Genomic DNA, 18,242 nt, shown 5'->3' on the forward strand with positions numbered 1-18,242 from the left:
GACGTAATATTTTCACCAATGCTAGTCTACCCAGCACTTTCTATGCTGTACACAGTACAGTATATTGATTCCTGTAGACTTGTTACCATGATGAACGTCAGCATATATATTGCTGTGCTGTTAATTCAAGTTTGCTCCTCAGTGTCAGACACTAGGGGAGAGTAAATACTGAAATCGTCAGCAGCATACTATTAATCATTACTAAAATGGTTTTTATGTAGTACAACAATTCAGAAGATTAGGTGCAAAGAAAATTGTTAGATACATGGCTGAAGTTCAAAGGTTAGAAGTTTCCGCCCTTCTGCCCCCCCATGTCTTTCCTCTGACAGCATGATCTGTGGGCTTGTAAAGATGACATCACCTCATTCCCTCAGCAGCGACCCCACAAGCTCGCCATGGGTGTGATGACTCAGTGGGTTGACTTCCAGCTAGTCTCACATTACCATGTGTCGGCTGCTTGTCAGAAGCCTCAGTGTGGGATCAATTAAGGAGGAGTTGATGTCAGACTGAGAAGAGAAGATGGGGAAAATAGGAGAGGAGAGACGTTCAGCAAAGTGTATATAAGTGACACAGAGGAGGGCGGATTTTCAAGAAGCAGTGTGTGTTTAGAGTGCAGCATCCAATCCTAACAGAAAAAATAATCAATATAATATAATTAATATAATAATATAATAAATGTAAACTTAAAATGTATCTTTTTATACTTATGGGCGGGCATCAGTAAAAAGCATTATTGGGAACAACAGTAGCAAGGTCACTGAGGTAAAATCTGTATGATATGAAGATCCTGTAGAAACATTAATTATTGTATTGTATTCTACATTATTGTGTGTACATGTGTGTTTGAGAGAGAGAGAGAGAGAGAGAGAGAGAGGAAGAGAAATAGCCTCCGCTTGATTTTGTGTGGGTTTTTTAAAATGCTTTGTGCATTCAGTCTGTAGGTGACGGCAGACTGCCTGCCTCACCTCATGCTGTGCAAATACGTATAATCGAGTGAGCTTTTCAAACAGCCCTTCATTTCGCTTCAATTCACTCTCATGAAGTCTGTTTTCATTTTGCAGTGCTTGATCTACCACTGCAGTAATTCCTCTTTTGTGTGATGTGTGGCTACTAGTGAGTACAAAATTCTGGTTTAATTTAGTTGTATTTCTCTAAAAGAAAACCGTTAAACCTTGATTTCTTATGGTGACGACTTTACCATTCAAGTTGTTACTAGGGATGATATGAAGGAAAACCACTCTAGACAACTATCGTGGCGCCACTTTGTCCTGAAAGGCCCCGTCCACAATGCTTTCTTTGTTTGCTTTTAATATCATCATTGCATGTGTTTCCGGGCTACATCAATCCTCAATTATCTTAAATCCACAGTTAATCTACAGATCAATTTTGTAATGACTGCTCATAAAAGGCAATAAATGCTTAAAAATGTCAGAGATGTGCTGCAAATTGTCCTCATAAATAAAACACAAAGCTGAGAAAAAATTCTGTCATTGATCCATCCTTTATCCAACATGTGGCCACTTGTAGAGAAATATCAATTACAGACATTTATTGGCCTTTCTTTATACTTTTTTATTTACAAGTGTGTGAGAAAGTATGAGCAAAAATAACACAAACATAATGATTTAGTGCATTAGAGAGCAGCTGACACTGCTGAGCTGAAACTTTATAATGGAAAACAATCCACTTTGTTCGCTTTAAACTGACATTTGGTGTCTGCCCTGCCTCCCTGAGTGGTTAGTGGATCCTCCTGTTCTTAAGTGCTACTCTCAAGCACTTGAAAAACCTCATCTACTTGATGTCTCCCTAAAAGTGAGAGATATTTATCGAGGCAACAGAGAAAACATTTTGGTTATTACACTCCATTAATGTGAAGCATCTTCGTTAAGGGTACGCCCATATAAGATAGGAGATAGGACAGGGTTCCCCCAGAGTCGTCCGGGGGAACGCAGGCAGAGAGATCATTGATCAGGTGTAGTGACGTCGGAATAGTGAATGTAGGGATTTTGACAGCGTGAGAAAGTGGAAGTGATGGGGAAAAATAGAGCAGGAGGAAATAGTGACATTCTTTCAAAGAGGAATAAAGGTGGAGCCTGAGGGAAGAGATCTTCCTTACTGAACTTTTGCCAAAAAATCATAATAAAAACATTGCTTGTTTGGAGATTCAAGGTTGCATTTTTTCTTCATCATTAAGTCACAAGGTACCTAAAAAATGTATTCAATAAGTAAAAGACAGTATACTCCAGAAGGAATTTATTTCTTCTGTTTCAGTATAACATTTCAGTATAATAATACAAATATAACCTTAAAATGTTTATCTGTATAGGTAGAATAAGTACAGATGATGGGCAGTAGCTGCTATTATGTGGGCAGTAACCATAATTGTGTTTTATTTTGCATAAATTCAGCTTGCCTGTAGTGATATGAGGCAACATATTAAAGGGTTTAATATTAACATAGGAATGTTTTCTGCATGGAACTCACTCATTTTCCCCATTGTTTTAAAAAATAAAATTCACGTGAAACCTTATTTTCTTAAATTGAAGCTTTAGATGTATTTCCTAGTAGGAGTAAAATCCATGATGCAATACTGTACATATTTGGTGTAATAGATATCTTAAATGAAGAGTAAATGAAAAGTAGCTAACTCTGGTGCAATATATAAAATATCAAATGATAGCATTTAGATTTAATGTTGTGGTTATTATATCATGATTATTTACAAATTAAATAAATAAATATTACAATATTACAAGAGATTCAAATGTGGAGGCACCTTGTGTTAACATTCTTTCCCCATGATGAAGCACTCATGAGTGTTCAGTTCAGTTTTAACGTGCAGTGCTTTGACCTACACTGCCAAGACAATGTGCAGTGTAATCACATGCTAATCACGCAAGCTAACCACGTTAGCTTGCAGCCTAAAACTGTGTTCAGACAGAACGCAAAGCACATTTTCACATCGCATTACTGGCTCGAGTTTGACTGCAAAATACATTATTATACATTAGCTGTAAGCTAGCTAGCAACTGAAGGCACCAACTGTGTTTGTGGTAAGTTTTTCGCTCACGACGCACAAAAATTCGCTTTGTGTTCTGTCTGAACACAGCATAATAATGATCACATCTAAAACACTGTTACAAAAACTCAGGTATCTATTCAAACGATTCAAGTAAAACTTCTCACCGTCTTCTGTTGTTGCTCCATCCTTTAGTCTTTGTCCATCATGTGGTAACATGAAACATCCATTTAAGACATTTATTGCCCTTTCTTTGTACTTTCTATGTACTACTGTGTGATTATATTAGCAAAAATAACACAAACACAATTATTTTAGTGCATGAGAAAAAAAGAAATTGAAATATTAAGATACATACCTAAAAACTGTTTTAAAAATCAACCATGTGTAAATGTGGCTTCCTCTCTAGCAGGGCATGTAACTGGTCATAAAGGGGCTGACTGAGTAACATGTTACATTTCAGTGTCGTGGGTAATAACACGTGACTAGTTTGTCCACTCCTACTTTTCCCATCAAGCCTAAGGCACGATGCTGATGCCATGACTGATTCACTGACATGCCTGCTGCTGTGGTTAAAAGGTTAAACCACATATATATAGTATATACACACATGGCTGGTTTCTGACCCCACTGCTGCATGAAAGCAACATGAAGCCCCAGCGTACAATCACAACTATCACCTCCTCCACACATACACACAGACAAACAGAGAAGATTGCATGGCACTAAGAGAAATTATGCTTAAATAGCTGTTAAGCCCACGCTTTCATCTGAAGAAACACATGCTTAACATTTTTATCACATTTGGCCCTTAAGGGGTTTGTATTAAATGCTGCCAGATAAAAAGCAACTGTATGCTGCTCTTATCTGTGCAGTGTTTTGAAGGGTCGAAGTGTGTCTGTGTGGTTATGTGTGCATAATCATCCCAAAACACTTCAGACTAACATAAATCATAAATGCATAAATGCAGACAGACAAAGGAAAACATAAGTACATACATAGATACATACAAGTGTCTCTCATCAACTTCCTCTGGCCACACACACACACACACACAACCCTGGGTAGTCTGCAGCTCTCATACAAATTAGCCCACTACAGTCGGCAGGGAGGGAAGCTTATCCAGGCTCATTCATTCGCTTTCATACTTCTCAGCTCTCACACTGTATTCTCACCCTGTGCACATTTGTTTACTGTTCTGTGTGTGTGTGTGTGTGTGTGTGTGTGTGTGTGTGTGTGTGTGTGTGTGTGTGTATGTGTGTGTATAGCGCTTATTAGATCAGCCTCAGCCTCAGTGATGAATGAAAGTTCCCTCATCCTTTGGCTTCCAGCATGATAAAGAATCACGCTCGGGAAACCTTGAATCACTTTATTCATGGCACAAGACATTGGAAAAAAGACTCTTGGGGATAGTTTTTAATATCAAAAGGTGATCGCTTGCCCGCTACAACATACCTCAGTGGAAGATGTACTGCCAATTATAGCCTGCGTTTGGCATAAAGTGTTTTTGTTTTCATTTTTGGTGCCAAGCAATCCCTCCTGTGGTGGTTTTGCGCTAGACTTTGCAAAGATCGCCTGTCAATTACGCTGTGGGTGTTTTTTCTGTCGATTAAGTGAGTTCCTTGAGCTGGCATGCATTATTGTATCATAGTGGTTCTCACTGCTCTTTAAACTACTCAGTATAGGCAAACAGCAAATGTATATCCCATTACTTCCTGTCTGCCTTAGTATTTCATATTAACAATAACAACAAACACAACAGTAAGTGTTTAGAACAGAAAAAAGCTGTCTAGGTAGAGTCTTTAGCTTCTGAATTTGATCTGTCTGGAGAACTTTATGGTTGGGGTCATTCATGTGTGATTGAAATTATAGTTATATGTTATGTTATAACATAGATGTTGAAAGGTGCAACCAAAAGGATTGTCCTAGCAGGCTGACAACACATTGCTTTTATTGATTTTTTTCTGCAGTTGTGGAAATTATACGCCTATTGGATTTAGTTGAATGCTGATTTTTTTTTTTTTTTTTTGCTTCTGCTTTCAAGGACCAAAGAAAAAAAAAAGACTTTAGAGGTTTATCTGATGGGTGTCTAAACAATAAACAATAAACCTTTGGTGAAGAAATAAAGGCAAGAGTGTGAAGGGAAATGAATGGGATCATGCTGTGTTGTATAACCAATGTGTGTTTCAACTTTTATTCCACACACACAGAAACCGCTGATCTCCTCTTGCACTCCTCCCTCCTAGCGTCTTCTCTCCTACCAACATTCAGATATGGGTTTTTTTATTTTTTTATTTTGGGCTGCTCCCGACTAGATCAAAGGAATTTTAGAGCAACCTCAAAATATCTCCCTTCAAACACTGGTGGGTGAAGTCATGTGTATCTCCGTTTGTTTGATGGGTGCTCTGACTCTGTAAAGTCTTTGTAAATTATAATGGATGATTGTGACAGGAATCCTCTACTTTTTTCTGCACTGCTGTGTCTCATCCTGACATGTAGCCTGAAGGGACAGGTGGTAAAACACCTGGGTAATACAGGTGCACACAAATATACAAACACACTGACAAACAACAGTATATGTACAATATATTCATAAAGTGATGCAAGGAGACAAGAGCTTTGCATGCCTGTACAAACAATCGTAAATTCATTGTAGTTCAAAGATCTTTACTAGGTCCCTTTTGGGACTACATGTGCCTTTAAAAGGTCTTACAAAAAGACAAAAAAATCCATTTATGTTAAAATGTCCAATACAGTTAAAACCTGTATCTACCCACAAGGTTTTACTATCCAAATTCAAGTCAACTTGGTCAACTTAACTTTTTTCCCCCTTTTTTGTGAGTCTAATTGTTGTCCAGGCAAACAGTGGCCAGCTAGAATTTAGCCAACATTATGACATTATGAAGCGTTGCCTTTAACAGCTGACAGATAAGAATTATTACATGACTGAAACCGTATACACTTTCAGTGAGCAAAGCAAAAGATCAGCATTTGCTATGGCACTTATACCATCCTATAATAACATATTGTACATGTATACAGTATTCATATTTTTGCTCTGAACGTTAATTGTTTCACAAATGTAGTTTTTTGTCTTTTAAATCTCAAAAGTGGCACATGTTCTGTGTTCTAATAATTTATTTTAGATGTATATTGTGTGAATATTTAACTCTAAAATATTACTAACCCTATAAAAAACAGTTTGATCTTTTTTTTGTTATATCTAACAATGTAACATCAACATAAAGTTACCAAAGAGAGAGGCTTGTCTTGTTTGTGCCTCCTGTCTAATTAAACATTAATGAGATGCTTTAATGATCATGTTTGTTACTTGAGACCTTTTGACTTATAAACAAACATGAAAGTACAGAAAACAAATATTATTTAGATTTGCGGGAAAGCTGCACAACATATGACTAAATAAAAACCTGCTCTAATCGTGACCTGCTCTAACATCACTGACTGCTTCAACAGTTTTCTACTCTATGTGATTGAGGGTTGATTTGTTTTAAATGATATAGTATTACAGTTTTATTATTATTAATATTCTGGATTAAAAGAAAAAAGGCTTTTAAAAACAGCTGTAATAGTTTTCTAACTATTAGAGTTGAATCAGATTTTTTATATCTTCAATAAAGATATCTGATCATGGACCAAGAATCAAAAAGTGAGAAGAAAACTGTACTTAGGAAGGCCAGAGAGTCTATAGTGTAGTATTATATGTATATAATATATATAAACACATATATTATATAAGTTTTGATATCTTGTGTATCCTGTGATCACAGGATAATTATTTACCAAACTATCTTCTTGTGATCAACAAATAAAGAATAATAATAATAAAAAAGACGTTGACACTGTATCAATATATCTGCCAGTCACATCACTGAGTGTATTTTCATGTGTATCCTTATCCTATGATCAGGTTTTTGGAGTATCTCAGTTATGTGTTACACATTTAAACACCATATTCTGGTTTAAGAAACCTGGATAAGACCTTATCCCAGTTTTGAGAAACCTGTGTATGCTAGCTGGCGTACCCTGATAGAAACCACCACTGTGGCATGGAAACACCTTATTCAGGTTATTGATCATTATGCGGTAGTCAGTTATACAATAAAACTATGATGGTCAGTGCAGAAATAAGACACTGAGATGTTCAGAAAGACACACCTGCAGGCAGACAATTAGACACCTGGATACTGTTATGATTGTGTAAATGGGGATATGATAATCAGGTTTCTATTCAATGTGAACACCATATAACACCATATGGTCAAACCAAGATGTCAGGTCAGATCAGGTATGAGTGTCCGGAAATTTGCAACAGCGGATGTAGCATTACTGGCTCCAGCTTTTGTGAGAAAAAAATAATTTTGTTGATGGATAAAATGTTTCTATCACCCTCCTCAACACAGAAAAGGACTTGATAGTTAGCTGAGTTAGCTTAGTGTTTGTTAACAGCTAAGAGCTAATTTAGTGTTAGGCTAAAGTTAGCTTCAAACCCAACTGCCAAGCATTTAAGGGACTGATAGCCTGAACTCAACAAAGTGTTGTGAAGGTTAGTTATCACTCCCTTTTCAACATCACTAAGACATTTAACTATATGCTCTAGTAAAGCTTGCTTGGGTGTGTGTTGTCTTGGTTTTAGCCATTTTAGAAAGCTAACCTTACCTGAAGATACCATTAAACATCAAAAGCCTCAACATTTCAACAGTCTAACACACCTGTTATTAATCAAGAAATGTAACAGTTACCATTTTGACAATTACCTTGTGGCAATTTTTCACCCCTTCTGTGAAATTAAGTGATGTTATTTTTAATAAATTTCAAAGTATTAAAGCTGCCTACCTGACTACCTGTATTGCTACACTGTCAATAGGCCTACTATTATCAATATATCACTGACCAAATCAAACATTAGGCATTAGGGCAGGTGTGCTGTGGGCTTGTTTTAGTAAAGAGTTAGTTTATAATGTGATGATTTCAATAGTTAAAGCAACCTCTGCTTTATGTCTGTTGATTAAAGATGGCTAAATTAGAGTCTGGCACATTTTGTTTAATTCAGGATATGTTGATATCACAAAATAGATAATAAGATAACATAAATTTGCCTTTGGCCCTCAACAGTATACAGTACATCTCTCTCCATCATTTCCATTTTCTTCTGCTATCCTCTGCTGTCCACACGCATACTCTCACTATGAATTATTCACTACTTGTCAGTGCTCTTGCTTTAAACCTCACCTTGCAAGTGGCCTCTTCATCCATTCCTCCTTTTATTCTTGCCCCATGTGTAAAGTGCTTCCCTTGTGATTTTGTTGTTGTGTAGATAAATGTATCCAAGCACCATCTAGGCCAGGTAATGTTTTACAGCTCACATGGAAGGTCTTGCAGTTAAGTCGCCATGTAGTACCACGCGCCATATTGAAGGCTTGAAACAAATAATTAGTTATTAAGTTGGACCGGTTTTCACTCTTTGACCACCTCTTTTAACATAGTTCTGAGCTAGAGATACAGTAGTAAAACAAGGAAATTACATGTACTGTATGTAGCACCTATACCCTACTCAGCCTAAAAATTGTAGCAGGTTTCAGGCAATCCTATCTACCATGGTAATAAAAAAAAACTACTGATGTAAGTAAGAAAACTTTATTTAAATTATTTAATTTTCAAAACCAGAGTTACAAGGTGCTGTACAATGCAGACAATGTATTCACACCTCTCAACCAGATCAATATGAGTTCAGGTTCATCCCACCCAAGGGTCACAAATGCTCCTGGCTACTCAGGATCAGTGATGATAGAGGCCTTCATGCATGCAACACACCTTAATTGATTCTTTTTAATAGTAACTTGTCATTTCCTGACTGATTGTACTATACCCTCTATAATGAAATCATTATAAAGCCCTGTGAACTCTAAGTATTCCCAACTTTAAACACATTTAACTAAAACAGTAGACCCTTCTTCTGTAGCTCTCTGTACCACCAAGGTCAAATCTTGGTTATGATTGGTGAAAATAATGTTATGAAGTTTAATTCGTAATTTTGGTACTTGTTCTATGTGTGCATTTTTTTAACAATGTGTGTCTGGCATAGTGGAAATGTTCTTTGACAAGGCTTTTAAAAAGGATATATAACATGAAACTAGTTGCTTCAGTAGTCCGTATTAATGAATCTATATTGTTAGCAAGATGGAGGAGCAGCATATTTTCTGTGGTGGTGGTTAGAGGCTTTGATGTCAATGGCAGGATCTGAAATACTGCCTGAATCTGATACTAATAGCACTTTGTTTTTATGTCTTTATAATGCATTTCCCGGATATCATTGGTGTATTTGAATATGACTTTCCTGTTGTATTTTCTGTTGTGAAATCTGAGTCTCTGTACCCACTATCTGTTCAGTAAAGATGACTTTCTTTAGAAATTACTGTTGCTGCCACTAAATACATACTGTTGTCATAATTTTCTCAGGGCCAGAAGATTTCTCCCAGAAAAATGCGTACTGTGTTTATCAACTAGTAAGTTGATAAGCTTGAATAAGTATTACTGGTAAAATACTGTTGCTAAAACATGCAGTCCACTCTTGATTGTAGAGTGGTGTTTTTTTCTCCAACAAACACAGTTTGGCCAAGTACAGACACGGCTTGCAGACAGCATATTAATTAGACTACAGCCAAATAATATTTTTGCTTTTCATCAAGTCACTCATGAAATCATTGTAAATTAGCCTCAGTTGATATAATCTTTTGCTGATGACGTTTGTAATTTTAACTGGCAAAACAATGGTAAGTGCTGTCTAAAAATGTGAAGCCTGCTACCTGAACATTTTGTACATAGTCATTGCTAATGAGAATATAAGCATTAATGTTGCCAACATTTACTGTAATCACCTAACGATAAGGGGTATTTGAATGGAGTTGATCTGTGTTTGGAGATATAGCTGCTCAATGCACAATTTGCTGGCAGTGGTAGACATGGGTGCTGCTTGCTATTTATAGAACTAGGGGTCTAGACCAGCTCTGCAGCTGAATGCTGTGTGGAGAGAGAGAGAACGGTGGGTGGCTTAAGGTGGTATCAGTCTTTGGGGCGCAGGGATGTCTGTCTTGTTATCTGAATGAACGTCAAGCTTGCGCACATAAAAGTTTGTATATTTGGACAAAAGAAAGCAACATAACAGAGAAAGAGGAAAAAGGGGAGGAGGTGGATGGAGAGCGGAGTTGATGTAATGCAGCCTCTGGCCGCCATAACGCAGGTCCTTTGCAGCAGGTCAACAGTTGCTGCACAGCTGAGTGGCTTTCTAAATGTACATCTCGGCTGCCTCATGATTCCTTTGAATTTATTTTCCCTTGTCAATTTTTCAGCTGTTACCTGGGGACTGCTCACAGTATGGGTTTGTAACCTTAGTTTGAAAACAGCTACCTCATCAGACTATCGATTTTAAATGTTGCTGACTGAATAAAATAATCTATATCAGGCACCTGCTTTTTAAGGCAATGAAAAACCACCACGACATGGAATTGACAGAAGATGGAAGTATGGGTGAACCTGGACACACATACATGAACACATGCCCTGAAAGAGGGAGAAAAATTGCTTTATGGCTTTGGCCTTAAAATATGTATGAGCTGCTCTGAGATTCACCAGAGTAAATGTGTTCTCTCTCATCCACTTCTTGGCTCTCTTGTATGTATATGTGGGGGGGGGGGGTGGCTCTCCTGTATCCCAGCAACACTGCTTCTGAGGTGGGTCAGAGGACCTAAAAGGTCCTGGGTGGCAAGACCTAGAGGATAAATATGTGTTTGTGTGTGTCTGGCTAGATTCTTCTATGTATATGTCTATGTTTCTCTGTTATAGATGTGCATGATGATTAACTATGAGTGATTTGGTGTATGAATGTCTGTGTGTGACATTTAAGTGTCAGAATTTATTTGCTGATGCATTCTATATTTGGTTGGGTTAACAAAAAAAAATCTCATTTTGATCCATCACAGTCAGAGATGTGTTTTTGGGTGTCGGCGTGAAACAGTATTGCCGGTATCATCTGCAGCTCTCTCCACTGCCAAAGGTTTATTGCAAAAACATTTATTCCCCGACATTAACATCTGACCTTCCTCTTTTGTCTCCTCCATGAGTGGGGGCATAGGGATGGCAAGTGATTCTTAATGACAGGGTGAAGGCGTGTGTCAGTGCCTATTCTGCAAACTAGGTCCCACCTACCTTTGAACTCTCAAATGTAGTCACTTCTGGCACCAAGTCCCACACCAACATCCTGTTTCATGCGCGAAACCCATTAAATGATGAAAGAGGATTACGATCACAAGCCCATTTAATTTTAAAATAGCTCAACTCTATAAAATATATGTGGATGTGTGTTGAAGTGTAGGTGTTGGGGTTCATGGTGCATATCTTAATGTTACAGCCCAATGCCTTCCAGATGCATTAACTGCATTATTGTGATACATATGTAGTCAGTTATAAATTTGTTCAGTGTTATTAAATTTGGATAGTTTGCATTGCAAAAAAGAGCCCTTGTGTGCAACATTGTGCCCTCTGATTGGATTTAGTTTAGTTCTGAAGCTTTTTCTTCTACTACCACTTCTCTAAAGGAAAACAGGTGACAAAATTATTGAAAATTAGAATTGACAGGAGAATGCCTGCATTTGTTGTGTTTACTCCTGAATGGTGGTGATGGAGATGGTGATGCCCATGTTAAACTGAGGAACTGGGTACATTATGGCTTCCAGGAGAGACTGTGCTGTTATTCCCATTTTAATTGTGTCTCCCCCTCTCAAAGACGGTTAGCTTTACACCCCACCTTTGAGTGTGCCTGTTCACTATAAACACTTTGCATAACCCGACATGACCCCATAACCCTTACTGTTCTTATCTCTTGCATAAAAGTTAGCAATATTATTAATTAGTGTCCATTTGTGTGGAACTGTGCTGTGTATGTATTAGTCAAGTAAGAGATATATGTGCGTCTGCAGGCCAGGTACTCTTAATACTTTACAGACTCACACACAGACACACACACACACACACAGACACACCTTTTTAGCCTAAATATAACAAATATAACATGTCATGCACTTGGATAATTTACTTACAACCGTGTAAAATGTGTAAATTAACATTTAGACCATCAAACACAGAAGAACCTGCGTACATGCTCACACAGACACACACACACAGACTCACATTCTGTCCTCTGGTAGCAGTGTGATTCAGTGTCCCTCCGTGTCGTTTCTCATTTTCCTCTGTCAAGTCTGATCACTGCTGACTGATTTCATTCTGTTTGTGTTTTATAACCATTTCATTTATCCACAGACTCTCATATTATCTTTCCAAATTCATGTCTGGGTATTATTAATGAAATCACAAAAGCAATGTAACAACAATTCCTGCAGCCAAAAAAGGTGTTTGTGCTGGAGATGAGGTGGGGGGTAGGGGGGGTCTGACAACAATGGGTGTTATGAACAAACAAACCACTTATGACTTCCTGGTGCGTTCAAAACCAGAGGTTTATTGAGTTATATTAAGAATTTTACAGATGAAATCTGTTGTATTCGTCTCTGTAGCATTGTCATTTGGCTTGAAACCGAAATTTCTCATACTGCAGTTTGCTGGTAAAACAGTAATATCATTGTTGTAACATTTCCATTCAACACTGGTGATGTCCATGTCTGTACATCCCCCCTGAGCAGATTACAGAAAGTGAGGCACTGCTGGCAAATTTAACATGACTAATGGTAGACAGCTGCATTGCATGCAGGGCATCTCGGAGTGGGAGTGTGAGAGACAGTGTTGTTTTGTCTAGTCAGGCCTCGACATATGAATGTTGAGGACAGTTCATTTCAGTTCAATCCGGATGCAACATTGATAGAAGCTAGTTGCTAATTACACAGAGTGAAATCTCATTTTTTTATCAGTATGAATGTTGACCTTGCAAAGGTCTGGTATTTGAATTTCAATCAGCGTTCAGCTCATTGAAATTCTGCAGCGTCTTTAATGTGTTCTGTATTCATAAATGTTAATATGGGGCAAATACAGGTACAGTTGGAGTGTGTGGGTACATTTCTTGTTCGTAATTATCATTTTTTGTTGTAGTACCAGTAGTACTCTAGAGTAATATAAGTAAAAATATAAGTGCTTTACCTCAGCTTGGATCTACAGTTTCAAACAATAAGCATCACAAAAATATCAGACTGTCGCCATAGCAATCACACATGTGACTATGTCACAAGAAAAATGTTCTTTGAGCCTACTGTAATCCACTTTTTTTCCTGCAATGCTACAAATATCTATTAGTTAGAAAGGGTTGATTGCATATTCAAAAATACGACAATTAAGCTATTCTGACAAAATATTTGCTGACAATAAAAAAGAAACACATAATTGAATGCTTTTGAGTCATTAGTTATCTTTTCAAGGGATTTAGTTGTGTATTTTTTATTGAATTAAAGGTCACAGTTTTACAAAAATGAACATTTAGCTTTTCAAAATGTCAAAGCTTCCACCGGATTCACCACCCGGTAGAATGTCATAGGGCCAGGTAAAATCATTAAATGATAAAATCATGTAATTACCTTAACCATGATCCTAAAATGTTTTTACTTGTTGAGTTAAAACATTGTTTTGTGTTTTTGTGTTGCAGACTGTTCGTCATGGTTTCCCTTACCAGCCCACTGCTTTGGCCTTTGACCCTGTGCAGAAGCTCCTGGCCGTTGGCTCCAGATCAGGCGGCGTACGGATGTATCCTTTACCCCTCATCTGCTTTCTTCCTCCCTTAGTCTGGAGACACACTAGAAAACTATACAATACATAAAATACAGTATATATTTATGTATTTTACTGTAAACACACTACCTTGCCTTTGCCACAGTTCATTATTATAAAACAAGAGCTATACAACATAAAACGAGTCATCCAATCCATGTTTTGTTGTAGTATTTGTTTGGCAGGAATGAATTTAGTTTCAAGCTATTTCAATTTTAATAAGCATGAAATACAAAATGATATACACTTGCAATTCACATTGTAATTATATAAAAAATATTTGACATTGGCTGTTGCTGTAAGTCACTGTGTTATTCTTCTAAGTAATCCATAACCTGCGCTAGTATCAGGAGGAATCACAACATTGTTGATAGAGATACTGTATCTATTCCCAGACAAACCTGCGGCAAAACTATAGTGTGTCTTCAGGCAGAGGCCTCCCTTCCTCAGTTCCCCATCCTCCTCATCATCTCCTTATTCTCATCCATCTTTAAGCCCTGTCATTTCATGTTGCTCGGCTGTCATGTCGCAGGCTTAGAACTGTCCATCCAACAGCCCGTCCCCTGGGTCACCTGGTTATAGGGATGGGAGCAGACGTGTCAGTACGTCCCAGGTAGGAGATTACGCCCTCATAAATACCCAGAGTTCCCAGTATTCCCGTAGGTAACTAAGGGCAGAGGAAACAAACAATTATTGATGCTGAAGAAGTCACACTGCTGGGCCTGCTGGGATAGCAGAAGGACAGACACAGTGATTTCTCTGTTGAAAGAAACAGAGAAATCAAAGAAATAGTGACGGGGGAGATGTGACATTGTTTGAATATTTGAAAGAGAGGGAAAGAAATGCGGAGGATGAATGTTGAGGTAAAGGTGCACAGTGGTGTTTTATGTCACAGGGAATACTTAATGAAAAGACACAAATGTGACTTGATTACAGGATAAGCTCAGCCAAATATAGCAATTTGATATCCTTTCTCATCCCTCTCTCATAGTCCATTCCCTCCCTCTATATTTCTTTAATGAATACTGTGACTGTGAAGCAAGGCGGAGATTTCAGCTGGATTGAAGCCCTTGAGTGACTTAGCATTTGTATTGACATGCTGCACACACCTTCCTCTGCTCCCATGTGGCCTGTCACTGACTCTCTCTCTCTCTCTCAATTGCGTGCTCACACACGCACACACACACACTTCTCTACTTTCCTGTTTTTCATTCTGCCTAGCCCTCCATCGCCTTCTGTCTAGTGGACCTTTTTTTTCCCCCCTTATTTCTGCTTTTATTTATTCAATTCATCCTTCCTTTGTCCTTCACAGCCTCTCTGAATGTTCGTCCTTTTCTTCTCAGCGCTTTAAACATCTGCCTGTCATCCTCTGTCATGGTCTCTTTGGGTTTTTTTTTTTTCTATTGCTTTTTTAATGCATTTCTGCTCACTATGTTCTTTCCTTTGCAGCTGTAATTAGTACTGTATGCAGTAGTAGCCATTGCAGGAATTTCCCATGCTCCATTTCTATTTCTATGAGTGGTACGGTGTACAGTGGACATCCTGCCTATTGCCTTTATTCTGCATCTACACTATCTTAGTGCTGCCCACACAACCTACTAAGGATATTTCACCATTTCACCAGATTTTCATTTTTCTCACCAAATCTCTACAGGATGGAGCAGCACGCAAATAAACAGCAATTTACAGTAAAGCTAGCACCCTGTCTTTTTCTCTCCTGTTTGTCTGCTGTCACTGACCTGTAGTTGCTGTAGTCGCTGCTTTCTATTGTAGCAACACATCATTATTTGGCAGAAAAATATATGTTTCGCTCCTGTTAAGAAATCTGTATTGATTTCTGGGGGTTCAAAGTTAAGCATTCAGATGATAGTATTGATCGACTGTGTGGGACTGCGGTTATGTGGGCTCCTAGTGGGAGGTGCCTATTTCCAGACTGCCTGCTTGTACAGGCATGTGTCTGGGTGTGTCTGTGCGTGGTGTGTAGACATGCATGTCTACATGTGTGCCTGTGTATGGACAGTATGGGTGTGTGTATGTGTATCTGAGTCAGTGTAGGCAGAAGAGTGATCAATATATCTGAGTTTCCATGGAGTCTGGTTTCTTTGTCAGAAAACATTTTGTTCTTTTCTGTACATGTGTGTAACTGGAAAGTTAGTTACATTTTTCTCAATTGGTTTTTGTGTATAATAACCTGGATACATCATTGAATAAACATTTTCTGCAGTGATGTATCTAGTGAAGTGAGCTAGATACAACCACTCTGAAATACAATGTCTGAACTGTGTCTACATCTAGAACGTTGATCTGTTTTCCAAGCAGACATCAGGAGTATAACCTTTAACCTCTCTTTCATGGTAGAATTAACCTGTCAATTTCATTTTTTCTACAAGGCTTTGAAAATGAGTGGATGTGGTGTTAATAAGGCTCAGCGTTTTCTCTGAAGTAAGACTTTAGTTCTCAAAGAATATAATAAGACATAAGCTTATATGATCACATTGCGTGCTGCATAAGTTTAAAGTCCCCCTTCACTCAAAAACGTGTTTTGCTTATTATTACTTCATTTGAATGTTTGACCTACATTGTGCAGAATGACTGTGTAGTTGAGTTTGACATGGGAAGGCTGTTTTCACATTCATCTGCTGGAGGGGGGACATTTCAGACGTGTACCTACGAGCATGATTTGTGACATCACAACTAGTTTGGAAGCTAATCATGTTCCAGTGTACAACTTACACAAGTATAATGTGGAAGGAAACTTGGAGTCAGTGCACATACACTGACTGGTCTGACTGGTCAGCAGTTAAACTTGAATTGAAACAATAAACAGTATTTGTATTTTCATAGATTCTGGATTTTTCCATGAGGGTGAAGGAATGATGTGATGGATGAAATTGAGGAAGACTTAAACTCATCACTGATGTGCCTTTCAGGGGCAGAAAATGAGCGAGTGAAGGAAGCAGGTGGTGAAAAAAATGAGAAGGAATACAAAGTGAGAAAGAGACAAAGGTAGCATTAGGAGATTAAGAAGGAGGAAGGTGATAGGATTGTATTGTTAAGGATGGAGACAGTGATGTGATGGCAATGACAAAGCAGAAAGTAGTTAAAGATACTGTAGTATGGGCAGAAAAGCATCTGGATGAATGCAGCTTTTATTAATTTAGAACTATTATAACTGTTAAAGTGAATGGATTTTATGGTGGTTAGTGAGCAAAATGTCTGAAATGCAGTTACACATCAACTCAAGACATGTTAGCATGATCTCTCTAAACCACAATTACACAATATCAGAAATAACTTTACCTAGTATTTGCTGTACATCAGTGAGTAGTCCAAAATCACATTTTGGGAGGGCAATTTAAAAGTGCACAGTACAACACAACAGTGAGTCATCCTAGTAGCAATTTATGTATTTAACAGTTTCAACTTTAAAAATTCTACAATTGAATCTCAAGGGCTCAGTCCACAATAACAATGTGTACAAGAGCGTGCCAGAAACTTTCTGATTTATTTACTGTTATTCTGGCCAAAATAAAAACACTGCAAGACTAATCCTAAGCTTGCTGTAGTAATTGAACATTTAATTGTTGATTCTCTCACCTGAATCTTGTGCTCTGTTTATATCTGTGGCCTTTCCCTCCTTCACACTCTATTCTTGTATAAATTAGTAAGCAACCACATAACCCTGTGTGGTAAACTGCAGGAGTTGTCTGTGTAGTAGTTCAATATAGCACCATTTGCATTTCCCCAATGGCAAATTCTTCTTTTATATCGCCTCCTATCTCCAGTCATAATTTTCCAAACTTAAACCCTCCAAAGTCATCAGTAAAACTAACGGCACATGAGCATACTGAATGTTGCCACAATCTGTTGTATCGTTATGGGTTTAGGAAATGTATTGCCTGTAGTGTGTCTAAATGGCATTTATTAACCATTAGCGGCAGAGGCAGTCACAGTAGGACCGGTCCTGGTCTGGTGAATGGTGCATAGTGATGATGTCATCAGGATTGGCGCAGTGGGTTGGCAATGAGGCTCTCTGCAGTGGGCTCCTAGGACACTCCTCCCTCTGCCTGGGGCAAGATTACCAAGATATGCTGAGATTTAGTTTATTGAGAGCAAATAGAACAGAGAGAGAGCATGACAAGTGTTTGTGTGTGTGTGTGTGTGTGTGTGTGTGTGTGTGTGTGTGTGTGTGTGCATTCAGGTATTTCGTTCTCAATTTCTGCGCCAAACCTGTGTGTGTGCTTGCTGAGTCTGCATCCATGTGTCGGCTACCTGTGTCAATATTGTGTGTCTGTGCACACAAATATATATGTGTGTGTGTGTGTGTGTGTGTGTGTGTGTGTGCAGGTGTTTGTCACTTACTGTGTTGGTTTGTCTGTCGGCACAGTGAAAGTGAATGTAGTTTCAATGAACAGTTCAATAAACAGAATTGCTCAGTCTG

General features: G+C 38.2%; 1 protein-coding gene across 6 annotated transcripts in view; it reads left to right on the top strand.

Annotated features, from left to right (window-relative positions):
* Positions 1-18,242, top strand: part of stxbp5l (syntaxin binding protein 5L) — a 159,543-nt gene that overhangs the window by 7,895 nt on the left and 133,406 nt on the right. For all 6 annotated transcript variants that reach the window (XM_044365755.1, XM_044365756.1, XM_044365759.1 and 3 more), the window contains exon 2: positions 13,680-13,777. In XM_044365755.1, coding sequence (XP_044221690.1) covers positions 13,680-13,777 — 98 coding nt within the window. The remainder of the gene's footprint in view (positions 1-13,679; positions 13,778-18,242) is intronic.

This window comes from Thunnus albacares, chromosome 11 (assembly GCF_914725855.1).
Source record: "Thunnus albacares chromosome 11, fThuAlb1.1, whole genome shotgun sequence".
Lineage (NCBI taxonomy): Eukaryota > Metazoa > Chordata > Actinopteri > Scombriformes > Scombridae > Thunnus > Thunnus albacares.